The sequence below is a fragment of the Malus domestica genome, chromosome 06, assembly GCF_042453785.1.
Source record: "Malus domestica chromosome 06, GDT2T_hap1".
Lineage (NCBI taxonomy): Eukaryota > Viridiplantae > Streptophyta > Magnoliopsida > Rosales > Rosaceae > Malus > Malus domestica.
Window position 1 is genome coordinate 888,231 of NC_091666.1, and position 15,886 is coordinate 904,116.

A 15,886-nucleotide genomic window follows, 5' to 3' on the forward strand; every position below is an offset into this window, starting at 1 on the left:
ATCTATATATCAGTTTATCATGGCACTTTCCAACACCAGATGCATATAAGCGAAACATAAAACAAAGACAAGTACAGAGAAAAGTCATAGTGACCAAAACAAAGACTTGTTACTCGACTAAAAAATTGCCCTGCTAAACAACTGTGGAGATAAATTGAGAAGAGCATAAAAGGTATGTGGCTGATTTCCTCGATTGCTTGAGGATTGATTCTCATTCATTATATAGGATTACAAAGCCTTAATGAACAAATATACTTTCTATACAATGTAATGAAGGAGCTACCTTAGGACTAAGGTAAGCCTGGGCCAACTATGAAATTTTTTCTTATAAACCTCTACTATAATCTATCAATTTGAATTTGGTCAACATAATGCCACTATCAACTGAATATAATTGTATTCATCAATTCAAATCAGTTTCAGTCCAACAAAGAAATTCAAAGGCTTTAGTTATTGATAACAAAGATTCGAACTACGGTTCTATAATGATCTCAAGAAAAACCATACAACATTCTCTAAGAGTTCCACTAACCTTGAATGCTAGATTTTTTAGAATGAATGTATTGCATTTCGTCAAATAACGTAAAGCAGATGGATTGCTTGTTGCAAGAGCAGTTTGCAAGTGATTTGCATCAACATGTTCATCGTCTAAGTCAATCACATATCTTCACCCCTATGAGTTGTAGAGAATATCATGTCCAAAGAGCAGCAGGTTCCTCTTTGCAGAACTTCGAGTTCTCCATAACTTTTGGACAAAGTGAAGGAGAATTCGGAGGAGACAAAAGAATTTAGAGGAAATGGCAAGAAAAAGAGGAAAAGAGATAGAAAACACTGAGAAATGAGTCAAATGATGAGTGTCATATTTACTTCTATTCGATTGTCGAAAATGGCAATAAAAAACCAACAACTCGTTTTTTCTATTATCGACAAAAATGGTTGTTATGGGTGAAGGGTAGAATGCAGTGTCTTTAGGGAGAAAGATGAACCATTAATAATATTATTGGAACTCGTAACAATGTTCACCACATCAAAATGGACTGGGCCGTTGGAAGTTTGAAATAACATTATTAGGACTCGTAAAATCATTATTTAGTCTCCCTGTAGGATACAATGAATTAGTACTTAAGGTAAAAGCATCCAAACTTCCAAAATACAATAAATTAGTACTTGAGGTAAAAGCATCCAAAGGAAATTGTCATGGGTTCCTCCACTATTATCCAAGCCAAAATGAGGATATTTATGATTTAGCTCTCTAATTGCACTATAATTAAGTCTGTATTTATATTGGTCCTAGTTCTGGTGCACCATATGCAATATCTGATGCTCTCCTCATAGAATCCCTTAATTACTTGAAAAAAGAAAAAGAAAAAGAAAATATTGTTGAAATTCTTTTTTCTTCATTGAAATTATTGATTACATTTTATCGATACCCCAATAAAACACTATATCTTCTTTGTACTTATTCATTTTTACCTACATTAATGAATCTCATACTTTACTTCAATATATATATATATATATATATATATATATAAGCCACAATTATAGGGTTCATCAATTAGCTTGCTTTTGATCTCACATTGAATGTTTATAAGAAGAAAGGGTTTCAAGTTCGATGTACCCTCAAACTTTGTAGTGTGTTTAATATTTAGTTTCAATTGACACATTGTAGTGAAAAAGTGTTGTTATATATTTTAGATATCCAACGGGGAATACCAAAGTTGAGTTCAAGGTGGATTTGTGGATATTTTAGTGTCAAATTTTTTCAGCATATATGACTCACTTTTAGGTCAAAATTGCATGTGTTTTTCCTCTAAAAATGATAAGGAGACAATGTTGAAATTATATGACAATCGGTAAAAATGGTAATCACATCCACATGCATGGAAAGGAAACCAAGTTAGGCACTTACTACACATCATTTTCAACCATTGAATCTTCATATAAGTAGTTCTATATCATGAAGACCACTTCTACTCATTTTTGCTTTCCTTCATCCCCTCTAATTTTTTACTACAATCTCTCAACATCAAGTCTAGTGTCCCTGTATGCTGACAGCCCAATGATATGTGCAAATTTTATTTTAGGGTAAACGACTGTTTACTACTCTAATGTTTCGTGGTTTTCAACATTTAGTACATCAAGTTTTTTTCGTCTCAGAGTCATACCTAAAGTGTAAATTTTGGGACAGTCTCATACATCCGTTAGTCAAACTGTTAAGTTTTTCGTTAACTGTGACGTGGCGCACTGAGTGGGCGCCACGTGTCATCCACGTTTTTTTTTTTTTTTTTTTCTTTCTTTTCTTTTCTTCTTCTTCCTTCTTCTTCTTCTTCTTCCTCCGACTGCAACTTTCTGCTTTTTTTTTTTTTTTTTTTTTTTTTGCTTCTTCCTTCCTTCCTCCTTCCTTTCCCTTTCTTCCCCTTCTTCCTTCTTCTTCCTTCTTCTTCCTCCGAAATTTGGGGAATGTTTTTTTTTTTCTTTCTTCTTCTTCTTCATCTTCTTCCTCAAAAAAAAAAAAAAAACACTTTCATCTTCCCCCAAATTCGGAGGAAGAAGAAGAAGAACGAAGAAGGGGAAGGAAGAAGGAGAAGAAGGAGGAAGAAAAAAAAAATTGAATCTGGGCAGATTCGGAGGAAGAAGAAGAAGGAAGGAGGAAAGAGAAAGAAGAAGAAGAAGAAGAGGAAGAAAAGATAAAAGTGTTTTTTTTTTTTTTGAGGAAGAAGAGGAAGAAGAAGAAAGAACGAAAAAAAAACAAACTTCCCCAGATTTCGGAGGAAGAAGAAGAAGAAGAAGAAGAAGAAGAAGGAGAAGGAAGAAGGGGAAGGAAGAAGGAGGAAGAAGAAGAAAGAAAAAAAAAACATTCCCCAGATTTCGGAGGAAGAAGGAAGAAGAAGGAAGAAGGGGAAGAAAGGGAAGAAAGGGAAAGGAAGGAGGAAGGAAGGAAGAAGGAAAAGGAAGAAGCAAAAAAAAAAAAAAAAAAAAAATAGAAAGTTGCAGTCGGAGGAAGAAGAAGAAGAAGGAAGAAGAAGAAAAGAAAAGAAAGAAAAAAAAAACGTGGATGACACGTGGCGCCCACTCAGTGCGCCACGTCACAGTTAACGAAAAAATTAACAGTTTGACTAACGGATGTATGAGACTGTCCCAAAATTTACACTTTAGGTATGACTCTGAGACGAAAAAAACATGATGTACTAAATGTTGAAAACCACGAAACATGAGGGTAGTAAACAGTCTTTTACCCTTTATTTTATTTTTTGGATGGTATCATAAGTTAGCATTATATTTGTGCCATCTCAGCAACAAGTGTGCCCCCACATAAGCAACATAACAAATATGTAACAGAATTAATGAAATCTTGCCAAAATGAAGTGAACATTGAGTTCTATGGTGCAAAGTGGCAATATTTTAGTTTTAGGGGAAAAATTAAGTTCAAATTCCAGGAAGGATAACAGAAAAAAAAAAAAGTATCATCATAAACATAAACCAGTCAATTTAATCAAAATCTATCAACTTTCAACTATCCAAATTACAAGTTGATCTTGCAAAGAACTTATGCAAATTCCATGGTAGTGGGAAGCAAGGATCTGAACCTTACTTAATCTTCTCATATAGATCTTATAACGTGCATAACAAATTACAAGTTGAGAGCTCTAACAATTTCAAGCTAAGTATGCTTAAGTAGTAATTCATATGACGGTTTTATTAAAGGGTAATGTTAGGTAGGCCAAATTTTTAAACCAAATTTTGTAAACCAAATAATGTGGATGTTGATGATTGAATTATTACTTAAGTATTGATTAACGTGCTTAATTCTTATGGTGACACTTTAATTTAAAATTTTGGTCTCCCTAACATTACCTTTTATTAAAACTGTTGTGACAAAAGTTATTACAACGGTATTAAGAACCTTCATCAGGAATTGAATGCCATACGATCTTAGGAAAATATGCTAGGTTGTGACTTCTAAGGATGGAAAAATAGCATTATGTAATCTTGCTATACTACAAATACAAAATACAAAACAACTCAAACGAGGGTAGTTGTCACCATCGCCACAACTCACCATCATTATCATCATCAAGGCTGCCGCCACCATGCCAACGACACCACCTACTAATATCATCGGCACCACAACCATCCACCATCATCACTGCCATCGCCATTACCACTACTAGCACATTTCATAACTAATATTTTTCATTTATATATTAATGACTCTATATGATACGATTTTTAGTACTTGCACAAATAAGGTTAAAATCACTGGAAATACTTGCAAGAGTACAAGACAATTGAAGTATAATCACTCATGCAAAGTTGTTGTCCACAATGATTGTTTGACTAATTTGTAATTAAATTAACTCTTAATTAATTATTAAAATGTATTTTTATCAAAGATTTGAGATTTTTGAATTTTAGAAGATTAAATTAACAATATAAGAAATTTGAAAGTTTGGAAATAATGGCAGCAAAAACAAAAGCGTTTTTTTTTAAATTAAACAATTATGGGAAAGACTAGGGGTTTAGCTATCATCAATAACAATCATATGCAATTTTACCAATTACTTATGAATTTTCACACACATGCTTTGAATGTTAGGTTTTCCTAATGCATATTTTCCTCGTGATGTTCAAACAAAAAACGTATATCTAACATGCAACCCGTCTGTGATGTTCACATCAAATATAAACATGCAAGACTCATTATGTGTTGTGAAAACCCTTTGAAAAACCATGCAACCATTAAGAGTGTGATGTTAGCCTTAAGTGAACTTACAATTACTAATCATAAGAAGCCCTCCTCAATTTCAGGGTGATGTTCCAATAGAAATTGCATCAAATTACTTATCTAAATATCCTAATGGTGATCAGACATTAAAATATATAGATAGTTTAATCGCGGTGATTAATAATTCAAAACAAGCATGCATCTATTTATAAGAAATTAATAAAATCACATTTCATGCTAAGGCTCATGGCCTCCCCTAGCAAAATGAATTAGTTACGCATACTCATAATAAAAACAAAACAAAAATATATCATTAACTAGAAAAATGTTGAAAACACCTTGTAGGTAAAAAGTCGGAAATTCTCCAAAGCTTTGCCAAGTTCTCCCAATGTCGCATAGAACAACCTATGGCTAAAAAGCCTTATTTATACTACCACAAATTAAAATCCATCATAGAAACGGTTTTCTAAAAACTAGGAAATAAAATAATAGGGTAAATTACATAATACCCCCTCAAGTTTGAGGTCTATTACAACCTCATACAACATCTTTAAAACATTTCACTTTCATACCTCACCTACTATTTTATTTCAATATAGTACCTCCGATATATTTTCCATCTATTGATCCGTTAAGAGCTGACGTGTCTACTACATTTGTACCATGTGGTTGCCACCTGTGTTACACGTGGAAAACTTTATTTATTTATTTATTTTTTTTTAAACCTGAATCTTCTCAACAATAAATAAATAAATAAAACTAAAAAATGCAGAACCCACCCCACCTTCCTCGCAACCCCTCCTCACTCCTCTTCTCATTCCCGAACCAAGCTTCCCAATCACCTCCCTCTTCTCTACTCTCTTCACCTAATCCTTTGTTATCGTGTCCACATCCCAACGCGATTTTGTTAATTGAGCTCGAGAGCTAGCTGTAGGTGGAAGATCCGATCGGGTTGAAAACCGGGTCAGATTGCTAATAGCAATCAGAGCAAGGGCCACACTAGAGCCAGTTGACGTTGTTGCCGGTGTCGAGCACCATGTAGAACGACTTCACCGGAGTCCCGATGCCGATCCAGGAGAAGTACTCGCCGCTGCCCTGACTAACGTTAGAGACGACGAGGGTAGAGAGGTCTTGGGGTTGGATCTCGGCGTGCATGGGCTCAAGATCCCCTCTTTTTATCCCCTAGAGTGCCAGTTGAAGCTTGGTGTGGAGCGAGTTCACTCGGGCTGAGTCGCGCCCGAGTTTGGTGAGGGTGAATGATTTGTAGTCCTTGTGCTGGGAATTGAATAAGGCGTTACGGGGGTGGAGCTAAAGGGAAAAGGCGGAGAAGTTTAGGGGTTGGGATTGCAGCGGTTGGAGGGACTCTGGGTTGAAGGAGGGGAGGTGAAGAGAGTGGAGAAGAGGGAGGTGGTTGGGAGGCTCGGGAGAGAGAATAGGTGGGGAGGGTTGCGGGGAAGGTGGGGGTGGGTTATACGTTTTTCAAATTTTTTTTAGAAGATTCAATTTTTTTTTTAAAAGAAAAATTATTTTTGCCACGTGGCACACAAGTTACAAATGTAGCAGTCACGTCATCTCTTAATGGATCAATGGATGAAAAATGTAACAGAGGTACTATATTGAAATAAAATAGTAGGTGAGGTATGAAAGTGAAATGTTTTAAAGATGTTGTATGGGGTTGTAATAGACATCAAACCTAATGGGGTATGTAATTTACCCAAAATAATAATAACTTAAAATCACACTCCAAATCTGACTATGAAATCTGCCTAGCAAACAAATAGCCACGTTTCTGAATCTTCAAGGCTCCAAAACAAGCCGAAAATGAATCATGTTAAAGATTAGGATCTCTTCTTCAAGTTCCAAGAAGAGCCGAAGCCCAAAATCCATTATCTTCCAGCCCAAAAGTCACAAACAAGCTCTATAGCCCAATCTGCCAACACTACACTCTGGGCAAAAATTAACTCGCCACGATTAGATGCTTCGGGATAAAATTATGAAATTTTGATACAACCTTCTTGACAGACTTACGAACCCGCTCCAATTGGAATCACTCAAAAATTCCACCGTTTAATTACTATATGCCAAGAACAATGTCGTACATTCTACATTGAAAATACATAACAAAGCATCAAAATCTCACCAAAATAAAAACCAAAATATACCAAGAATCGGGGAAAATATATAGTATATAAGCGACTCATTACTATACACACATTAAATTCCGTATTCAAAATTCATTGTTCTTTTAGGTTAACTAAATAAGAAAATTGACAAATTATAAAAAACAAGATTATGTCATTTTTATTTCTGTCATTTTGAAATTTCTCGTCCCAACACAGTGTAAGTGAATTTATGAAAATACCGAAGTATACAATCAAGATCTCAAATAATTTTACAAAAATTTATAGAAAACCATTAATGTATTCAATTATGATTTTAAATAAATTTATAAAGTTTATGTGTATTCCAAATATTACTGATTTGATAGGATTTTTAAAAGTGATGGATTTTGGAGTTTATATTGTAAATTAAGCCATAATAAATCTTGCCTTTTTCTACAAGATTTTGATGAGTTTGGTCATACCTTGTTTCTCATGATATCTTACTTGCTTATCACTCTCACCATTACAATCACTTGCTCTCCCATTTTCATCATCTTTATCTCCGGCTTCCTCCACGTCACACTGCATGCCTCATCCAAATCACAAAAGCCCTGATTTCCCACTTTGATTCATTCAACCACAATTGAGTCGGAGTCTCCCTAACTACTGCACAACCAAGAAGTACGATCGTCCCTCTAATCTCAAAACATGATTTTGTCCTTGCATGAAAGCACAAGCCTACATGTTTATGCAGGTGTGTATCCCACAATGAATCTCAAAATACTTGGTTATTGCTTACAGGTTGTGATGGCTGGTGACTTTGTTGGAGAGAAATTTGGTTGTCCCAAAGCATTGGTTTTTATAAAAAGATTGCTCATATGGTAATATCATGGTTTTCCACATCTGAGGATATAGGTGCAAAGGAGATGCAACTTTTTGTTATGATTTCGACCTCTAGTTTGTTTATCAGATATAATTTCTGATCTTGAATTTTAGTAATTTCATGACATCACAAAGTTGCAATTTAGTTAGGTTTTACAGGAAAAAGGGGAGATGAGAGATGAAATTGAGGGTAAATATGCAACCGTGGAAGAAAAACAAAGAGAAGAGAGAAACATGGTTATTCACTGAAAAAAATTGGGTAAGTACATTGCAATGAGTATGAACGATATGACACACTCTAACCCTTCAGATGCATTTAATGGTCAAGATTAAAATTAATAGAATTCACAAAAATTGTTCAAAATAAAAAATAAAAACTCATAAACTCCATTAAATCCACTTAGAATTCACTTTTGAAATTCAAATGGAGTTTATAAAACTCAATTAAAATTCTTTGAATTGAAGTCGTTTAATCACAAATAAATAAACGATTAATGATAATTTTACAGAATTTGTCCATTTATTTTTGTAAGGTTTGATCATCAAATGATTTTATATTGTATTATTTTTTCACAGATATAATATAATTTTAATATTAAACGATTTCGATCGCAAGATTGAAATCGAGGAATACTTCGCAAAAGTGAATTGGGAGGAACTCTCATCAAAAATTGAGTCAGGTTAATCCTCTTTGGTAATCATGTGGGTTTTCAGTAATAAAAAAATAATAGGGGAAGAATGGGAGAAACATGGTGCCTGGAAGAGTTGACCTTGGCAGTTGGGCAGCTGGGCAGCCAATGAGAGCAGCTCAGAAGATAAACTGAAATAAATCTCTCTCTCTCTCTTTCTCTTCTTAGATTCAGATTGATTGATTGGGATTTCGATTAGGGTTTCAGTTTCTTTCTTCTCGTCTTTCCTCCCAGACGAAACAAGAAGGAAGAAGATAATGGCGCGGGAATGGTGACCAAATAAACCAAAAATCCCATACAAAGCAGAAAAATGGCGTGGAAGAATGCGTTCGACAAGGCGAAGCCAGTGTTCGTGACGATATACGCAACCGTAATAATTGGGATCGTCTTCTCGTCTTTGTATGTGATATCCGCCATCTACTCCGGCAAGTCTGCCGCTGATTCCACCACCTCCTGGCTTTCCCGTCAGTTCCCCTTCTATCTCTCTCTCTCTTGATTTGCTTACAAGTGAAGTACCATTCAATTCATTTTCTGCAAAAGCTTCAATCTTTATCACTTACATTGCATATTCGAAACGGGGTTTTGAGATTTTAATAATTCAACACATATGTGCTCAGTTAATAATTAACGCAATGGACCTTGTCTTTCTAACCAATTACAAATTTTCAACTGCTTGCTTACATTTCCAAGTGATGAAACTGATTCAGCTATTACATCGTAACCGGGGAACATGAATGCAACCTCATTTAGGAATTATATGATCAAATTTTCTACCTTTGGTGTTTTTTTTTTTAATCTTTTCGGGTTGGGTTGGGTAGAACTAAAGGCGATCAACTCTGTGGTTCTTGTTTCTTCTTATACACCAAGAGTGTGAATTTTACACATTGTGGTTACTGCCGTTGTGTTTTGGAGTTGCCATTGGAGCTGATTTAGTCCGTTCGGTCTAAGCATGTGGGTTTGAGTTCTGCGCAGACTCCAAGCTTTGGATATATGCGCCAGATTTTGTGTATGTGATTTTGACGTTCTATTATCGATTACCCTGCAGTCAGTAATATTGTATAACTCGGGACTTTTTGTTTTGTTCAATGCACCCTTTGTTACAATGTTTTGTGTTTATTCAATAAGCAATCTGTCTATGATCCCAGTCTTCTCCCTTTGTTACAATGTTTGTGTTACAGATGTAGGTTCTCCTCCTTTAGAGCAAGCACCCAATGTTTCTCAACCAGAAATAGTTCAAGCAATAGCCACACCTTCACTAGGGCCTCAAAGCATGTCAACAAGACCTATTTGGGAAGCTCCCCCACGCACAAAGAAAATGCCACCTTTGAAGAAATTTAGACTGAGCAAAGAACTAGTTCAGCAAAGAGTGAAGGATAATGTTGTTATAGTGACCTTTGGGAACTATGCATTCATGGATTTTATCCTGACTTGGGTTAAACACTTGACTGATCTGGGGCTTTCTAACCTTCTCATTGGTAAGCTACCCCATATTCTCAGGGGTGCGTTTTTCTTTCTTTACGGCCTTTGCAATTTGTATACATTTCTTGTTCCACTTCCCAAGGAAAAAAATGTGCTTGTTTTTCTATTTTCATTTGCACCTCTGAGTTTGAACTTGATGGCTTAGGTGCAATGGACACCAAATTGTTGGAGGCTTTGTATTGGAAAGGTGTTCCGGTATTTGACATGGGCAGCCACATGAGCACAATAGACGTTGGATGGGGGTCACCAACATTCCACAAGATGGGACGAGAAAAAGTTATACTGATTGACTCAATTCTCCCTTATGGTTTTGAGCTATTGATGTGTGATACAGACATGGTTTGGTTGAAGGTACTTTTCAGCTAGCGTTCAAATTTTTAATTGTTTAGTTGCTTCGTATGGCATTATGAGTTATCAATTTTCTTGGAACAGGACCCGCTTCCGTATCTTGCTCGCTATGCAGAAGCAGATGTCTTAACTTCCAGTGATCAAGTTGTACCAACAGTCACCGATGACAGGCTGGACATTTGGCAACAAGGTAAAGATTTTTTTTAATATTTCTCTTTCTATCTCCTTTATCCTTTGTTTGCAGCTATTCCATGAGGAGGATTTCAGTATAACTGGCATAAGATCTGGTGATATAAAAATGTGTCCCACCACAAATGATTACTATGGGTCTAACCCTCAGGGAACTAGTATAGGATCCTAAACTCTCCTTATTTTTGTAGATACCTTCATTACTATTCTTGGATGTTTAGGCACTTAGAAAAGAAAAAGAACTACTGAATGTGCTTTTTGTCCTACTCCTAACGAACCTATACTAATATGTTATTCCGGTTTCTATTTAACACTCTATGAATATTCTTCATGTACATACCAAGTTGGATTAATATATATGTCAGTGTTGACTGTAGTATACTCTGGAATTCATACACATGCTGTATATTGCTGCAGTTCCATTCCTGGATTTAAAAGATTCCCCAGTGTTTATTTTTGAACATAGGAGTTGTGCCCATGTCAATGACTAATATGCTCACCATTCACACTCTACCCACATTGTTTAGTGCAGTCTAATTTTGACTCCCTCTTTTTCTCTAGTCACCCTTGTTTATTTTTATTTTAGAAGTTATTTGTTCGGTTATGTTTCTTTTTCATGATCAATAGATTTAAAGTTAACTCAAAATTTGAGAATTTTAAAAGATGTATCTTCACCTATAACAGTTGGTGCTGCGTACAACATTGGAATTTTTCACTGGCGGCCAACAGATCCTGCTAAAAGATTGGCTAAGGAATGGAAAGATATGCTTCTAACTGATGAGAAGATATGGGACCAGAATGGGTTTAATGATCTCGTACGAAGACAGTTAGGACCACCAGTTGATGGAGAGAGTGGACTTGTATATGCTTTTGATGGAAGTCTCAAGCTGGGAGTTCTGCCTGCGAGTATATTTTGTAGTGGGCATACATATTTTGTCCAGGTAGATCCTGTAGTTTTTATTTGATAGTTTGGGTATCTTTTCAATTTACAGTGTTATTCTTTATTTTCATCAATTTTGCTATCAAAGTTAGGTGTCTTTCAAGGACTTAATGCAACTAAGCTATAAAAGGTTATGTTTCACTTAAGCCCTAAGCTTTAATGCTTTAATGACAGGCCATGCATCAACAATTGAGATTGGAGCCATATGCAGTGCATACCACATTCCAGTATGCAGGTACCGAAGGAAAACGCCACCGACTACGGGAAGGCATGGTTTTCTATGACCCACCAGAATACTATGATGCACCAGGTACTAAAGGGAAATATCATTGATATTGTACCGTACATTGGATATCTTCTCAATCTTACTAGGATGCATCTTTCTTTCAATTTCTTGCTTAAAGTGAATGTTCGGTATCATCCTTTGCATCATCTCTGCCAAGGTTTCCTTCCAATCTCATGGAACTTGATCTTTCACATTAAGAAACCAAGGTACTATTTGGTAGCTAGAATGAGCATTGGAATAGAATGGTACATCTGAGAATTGGAGGGTAAAGTAGGAAGAATTAAAAAATTGGTATTACCTATAATATTTGGGGGAATGAACATTCTATAGGAATACTAGACCATCTCTAATAATTAAAACACCAGCTAATCTCTTTTTCCTTCAGAACTTCTAACCTCGTCAGCAATCAAAAAGTTTTGTGATTTAGAAGTGAAAAGTTGATTACTTGAATACACAGATACACTACTACAGCACATTTGTTCTTACTGATGACTATATTTATACAATTGACGCTTAACATCTTTCTCAACAAGGACTTTGCAAATTTATGCAGGAGGTTTTTTGTCATTTAAGCCGTCTATTCCTAAGAGCTTGTTGCTAGATGGGGAGCATAATGTTAAATCACATTTTACTCTTATTAATTACCAAGTATGTATGTGCTAACCTGATTCCATAATCTTTTTACATTGTGTGGGAGCGTATCTTAGTGTTACATCTTATAATTTTTATTCTAAATGATTTTGTTCAGATAAAACAAATAAGAACGGCTCTTGCAATTGCTTCTCTGTTGAATCGCACCCTGGTAAGAAAAATTATATATCTATTCTCTCTCTTTTATTTTATTTCAGTCTATATTTTGGACTGAAATGTTCTGGTGATATATGTGTGAATGAATTTAGTTTCGGATCATTAAATGAGTTTGAGTTTGAGTTTGGTTTGTTGTCGCTGTATCTCCATCGGCACCCGGATGCAGTGTTAAATGAGCAAGGGGGCCATAGAAACTTCTTTTCGAACGACTCCACTCAAAGTTGTTTGGGAGCATATGCTCCTATCAACTTTACCCGGGACACACAAAAGAAGTACTTTGATCCTATTAGACGGGGGAGGGTGAAGAAGCTAGGACAGAAGGGTAGAGTTCAAGAGAGCAAAATGCGTTTAGGAACGTGGAATATAGGAACCTTAACGGGAAAATCTATGGAAGTAGTGGAAGTTATGGTGAGGAGAAGGATAAATATTATGTGCCTACAAGAAACTAAGTGGGTTGGTAGTAAGGCAAAGGATCTAGAAAACTCAGGGTTTAAACTTTGGTATTCGGGCACAAATAGAACGAGAAACGGTGTTGGCATCATCGTGGACAAGATGTTGTAGATGTCAAGAGGGTAGGAGATAGAATCATGGCAATCAAGATTGTAATAGGACAAGAACTTATCAATGTGATTAGTGCGTACGCACCTCAAGTAGGGTTGGATACGAGTTCGAAGGAGAAATTTTGGGAAGATCTTGGAGACTTGGTGCAAGGAATTGCTCAGACGGAGAAGTTATTTATAGGAGGAGATTTAAATGGACACGTGGGCAGGGAGACAGGCAACTATGGAGGTTTTCATGGTGGCCATGGTTTTGGGGAGAGAAACGAGGATGGGAGATCAAAACGAGTTAGGGGTGAGGATCGGAGATCAAGAAATACCAAAGAGCGACCGTTTTCGTTACCTAGGATCTATCTTGCAAAAGAACGGAGAATTAGATGGAGATCTCAACCATAGAATACAAGCTGGATGGATGAAGTGGAAGAGTGCATCCGGCGTGTTGTGTGACCGCCGTATGCCACTGAAGCTCAAGGGAAAATTTTATAGGACGGCAATAAGGCCGGCGATGCTGTATGGCACAGAATGTTGGGCGGTGAAACATCAACACGTACACAAAATGGGTGTAGCGGAGATGAGGATGCTTCGTTGGATGTGTGGGCACACGAGAAAGGATAAGATTAGGAATGAGGATATCCGGGGTAAAGTAGGAGTAGCCGAAATTGAAGGAAAGATGAGAGAAAATCGGTTACGGTGGTTTGGACATGTGCAAAGAAGGCCTACTGACGTTCCGATTAGAAGATGCGACTATGGGACAGAGGTTCTGGGCCGAAGGGGTAGAGGAAGACCTAGGAAAACTTTGGAAGAGACTCTAAGAAAAGACTTAGAGTACTTAGATCTAACGAAGGACATGACACAGGATCGAGCACAATGGCGTTCTAAGATTCATATAGCCGATCCCACTCAGTGACTTGGATTTTCCAAGTCTCTAACCGAGAAGTTTTCCTCACTCGGGAAATTAAGGGAACACTACCCCAACCTACATGCTCCACTCAGAAAGCTTCAACATACAAGCTTTAACAAAAGAAAATTCAAAGAACTTAGCGAAGAAGGCTTTGGTGTATTTAACACAATACGTTGAAATGAAGGAAAGCTTATTTATTGATATCCCCGATAAGCTACAAATATGTACATATACATGAGTCAAAATAAGCACACAAGAGGGAGCCTTCACAAAGGTTGCTTAGGAGAAGTCTCAGCAGTCGGTAGAGCCCCAGAAAGAGAAGGCACCGGAGGGGGATCATTTGGAGCCTCAGTACTGGACAGAACCCTAGAAGGAGGAGGCATCAAAGGTTGATCATATGGAGCTTCATTACGCGGTACAGCCCCAGAAGACGAAGGCAATAAATGCCTTTGGAACAAACCCACAAATCTCTGATGATCAAGTAAAACCTGACCATCAGTTTCCTTCATCTGGTCAAGCTTCCTCTTCATGTTTGTAGCATAGTCATGTGCGAGCCGGTGCAACTGTTTATTCTCATGCTTGAGCCCTCTAATCTCCTGTTTGAGACTCATCACTTCAGCCGCCAATGATTCAACTTGGCGGGTTCGAGCAAATAGGCGTTGGGCCATATTAGACACAGAACCTGCACACTGAACACTGAGAGCCAGCGAATCCTTAACAGCTAACTCATCAGACCGTTTGGAAAGTAGTCTGTTATCTTTGGGAGTGAGAAGGTTCCTGGCCACCACCGCAGCGGTCATATCATTCTTCATCACGGAATCCCCAACGGTAAGAGGACCAGTAGGGGAGACGAAGGATGGGCGCCATATGTTGTCTGGAGAAGGCGGGGCTGCCTCTTCAACAAGGTTCAAGTCGAAACGACGGTCGGAGGGGCCAGACATTTTCAAAGGTGTTGAAGAGAGAAGAGGTCGGACAAATCAAGATCTTAGAAGTGCAAGAATGAAGCTTCTACTGGTGGAGATTCAAGTGTGCTTTGGAACTTAATGCCAGCCCCTATAAAAATCTGCACTCGACGAAGCTTCAGAAATCGAAGAGGCGCCTGCTCAGAAATCGAAGAGGCGTTTGCTTTCTCAAAAGCTGGGCTGCTTAGAGATCACGAGGGTTGATCTCAGAAATCGAAGAGGCGTTTGCTTTCTCAAAAGTTGGGCTGCTCAATGACCACGAAGGCCGATCTCAAAAATCGAAGAGGCGCTTGCTTTCTCAAAAGCTGGGCTCCCCAGAGACCACGAGGGCCGATCTCAGAAATCGAAGAGGCACCTACTTTTCCAGCCTTTTCCAGCCTTGTCAGCACCTGTCACACGCACACTCAGTTTTGCGGAAATTATGGGCATTCTGTCAAAGACTTCTGGGGAAGTAGAAAACACATGAATCTTACTGTTCAATCACCCACTTCCCACACGCAACAATAGCTCATGGGTACCACAGATAACTTTGCCAAAGTTCTCTGCCAAAGTTGAGCACGTGAAGCTTGCAGCTCCCACTACATCGCTCTGACCAAGAAGGGTAAAAGAATAGCAAAGAAACAGCACTAACAAAGTTTAGACCCATAAATTTTGAAGGTCTAGCTACCATATTATTACCCACAAGGGTAAAGGAACAGTACCACTGCTGGATAATTGGAAAGTCACTGTGTGTCAACCTCTGTGCTTCGTGGCAAGGTAGACTAGCAAACATGCCCAACCTTTACTCACATTCGAGAAAACACTCCCAATAAGATTGCTTGCTCCAAAATCGAAGAGGCACCGTCCTCCGAATCTCGAGAGCCAGACTCCCAACATGACTACTTTCTTAAAAATCGAAGAGAGGGTAAAGGAACAGTACCATTGCTGGATAATTGGAAAGTCCCTGTGTGTCAACCTCTGTGCTTCGTGGCAAGGTAGACTAGCAAACATGCCCAACCTTTACTCACATTCGAGA

The 15,886-nt window shown here is 37.6% G+C and overlaps 1 protein-coding gene across 2 annotated transcripts in view; it reads left to right on the forward strand.

Annotated features, from left to right (window-relative positions):
- The first annotated feature begins 8,383 nt into the window (after positions 1–8,383).
- The window catches only part of LOC103429549 (arabinosyltransferase XEG113), a 64,693-nt gene continuing 57,190 nt past the window's right edge, over positions 8,384–15,886 (forward strand). For both annotated transcript variants that reach the window (XM_070823910.1, XM_029104353.2), the window contains exons 1-8: positions 8,384–8,866; positions 9,581–9,877; positions 10,027–10,232; positions 10,314–10,419; positions 11,103–11,359; positions 11,533–11,668; positions 12,198–12,292; positions 12,393–12,446. In XM_070823910.1, the coding sequence (XP_070680011.1) occupies positions 8,713–8,866; positions 9,581–9,877; positions 10,027–10,232; positions 10,314–10,419; positions 11,103–11,359; positions 11,533–11,668; positions 12,198–12,292; positions 12,393–12,446 (1,305 nt within the window). In that variant the 5' untranslated portion in view covers positions 8,384–8,712. The remainder of the gene's footprint in view (positions 8,867–9,580; positions 9,878–10,026; positions 10,233–10,313; positions 10,420–11,102; positions 11,360–11,532; positions 11,669–12,197; positions 12,293–12,392; positions 12,447–15,886) is intronic.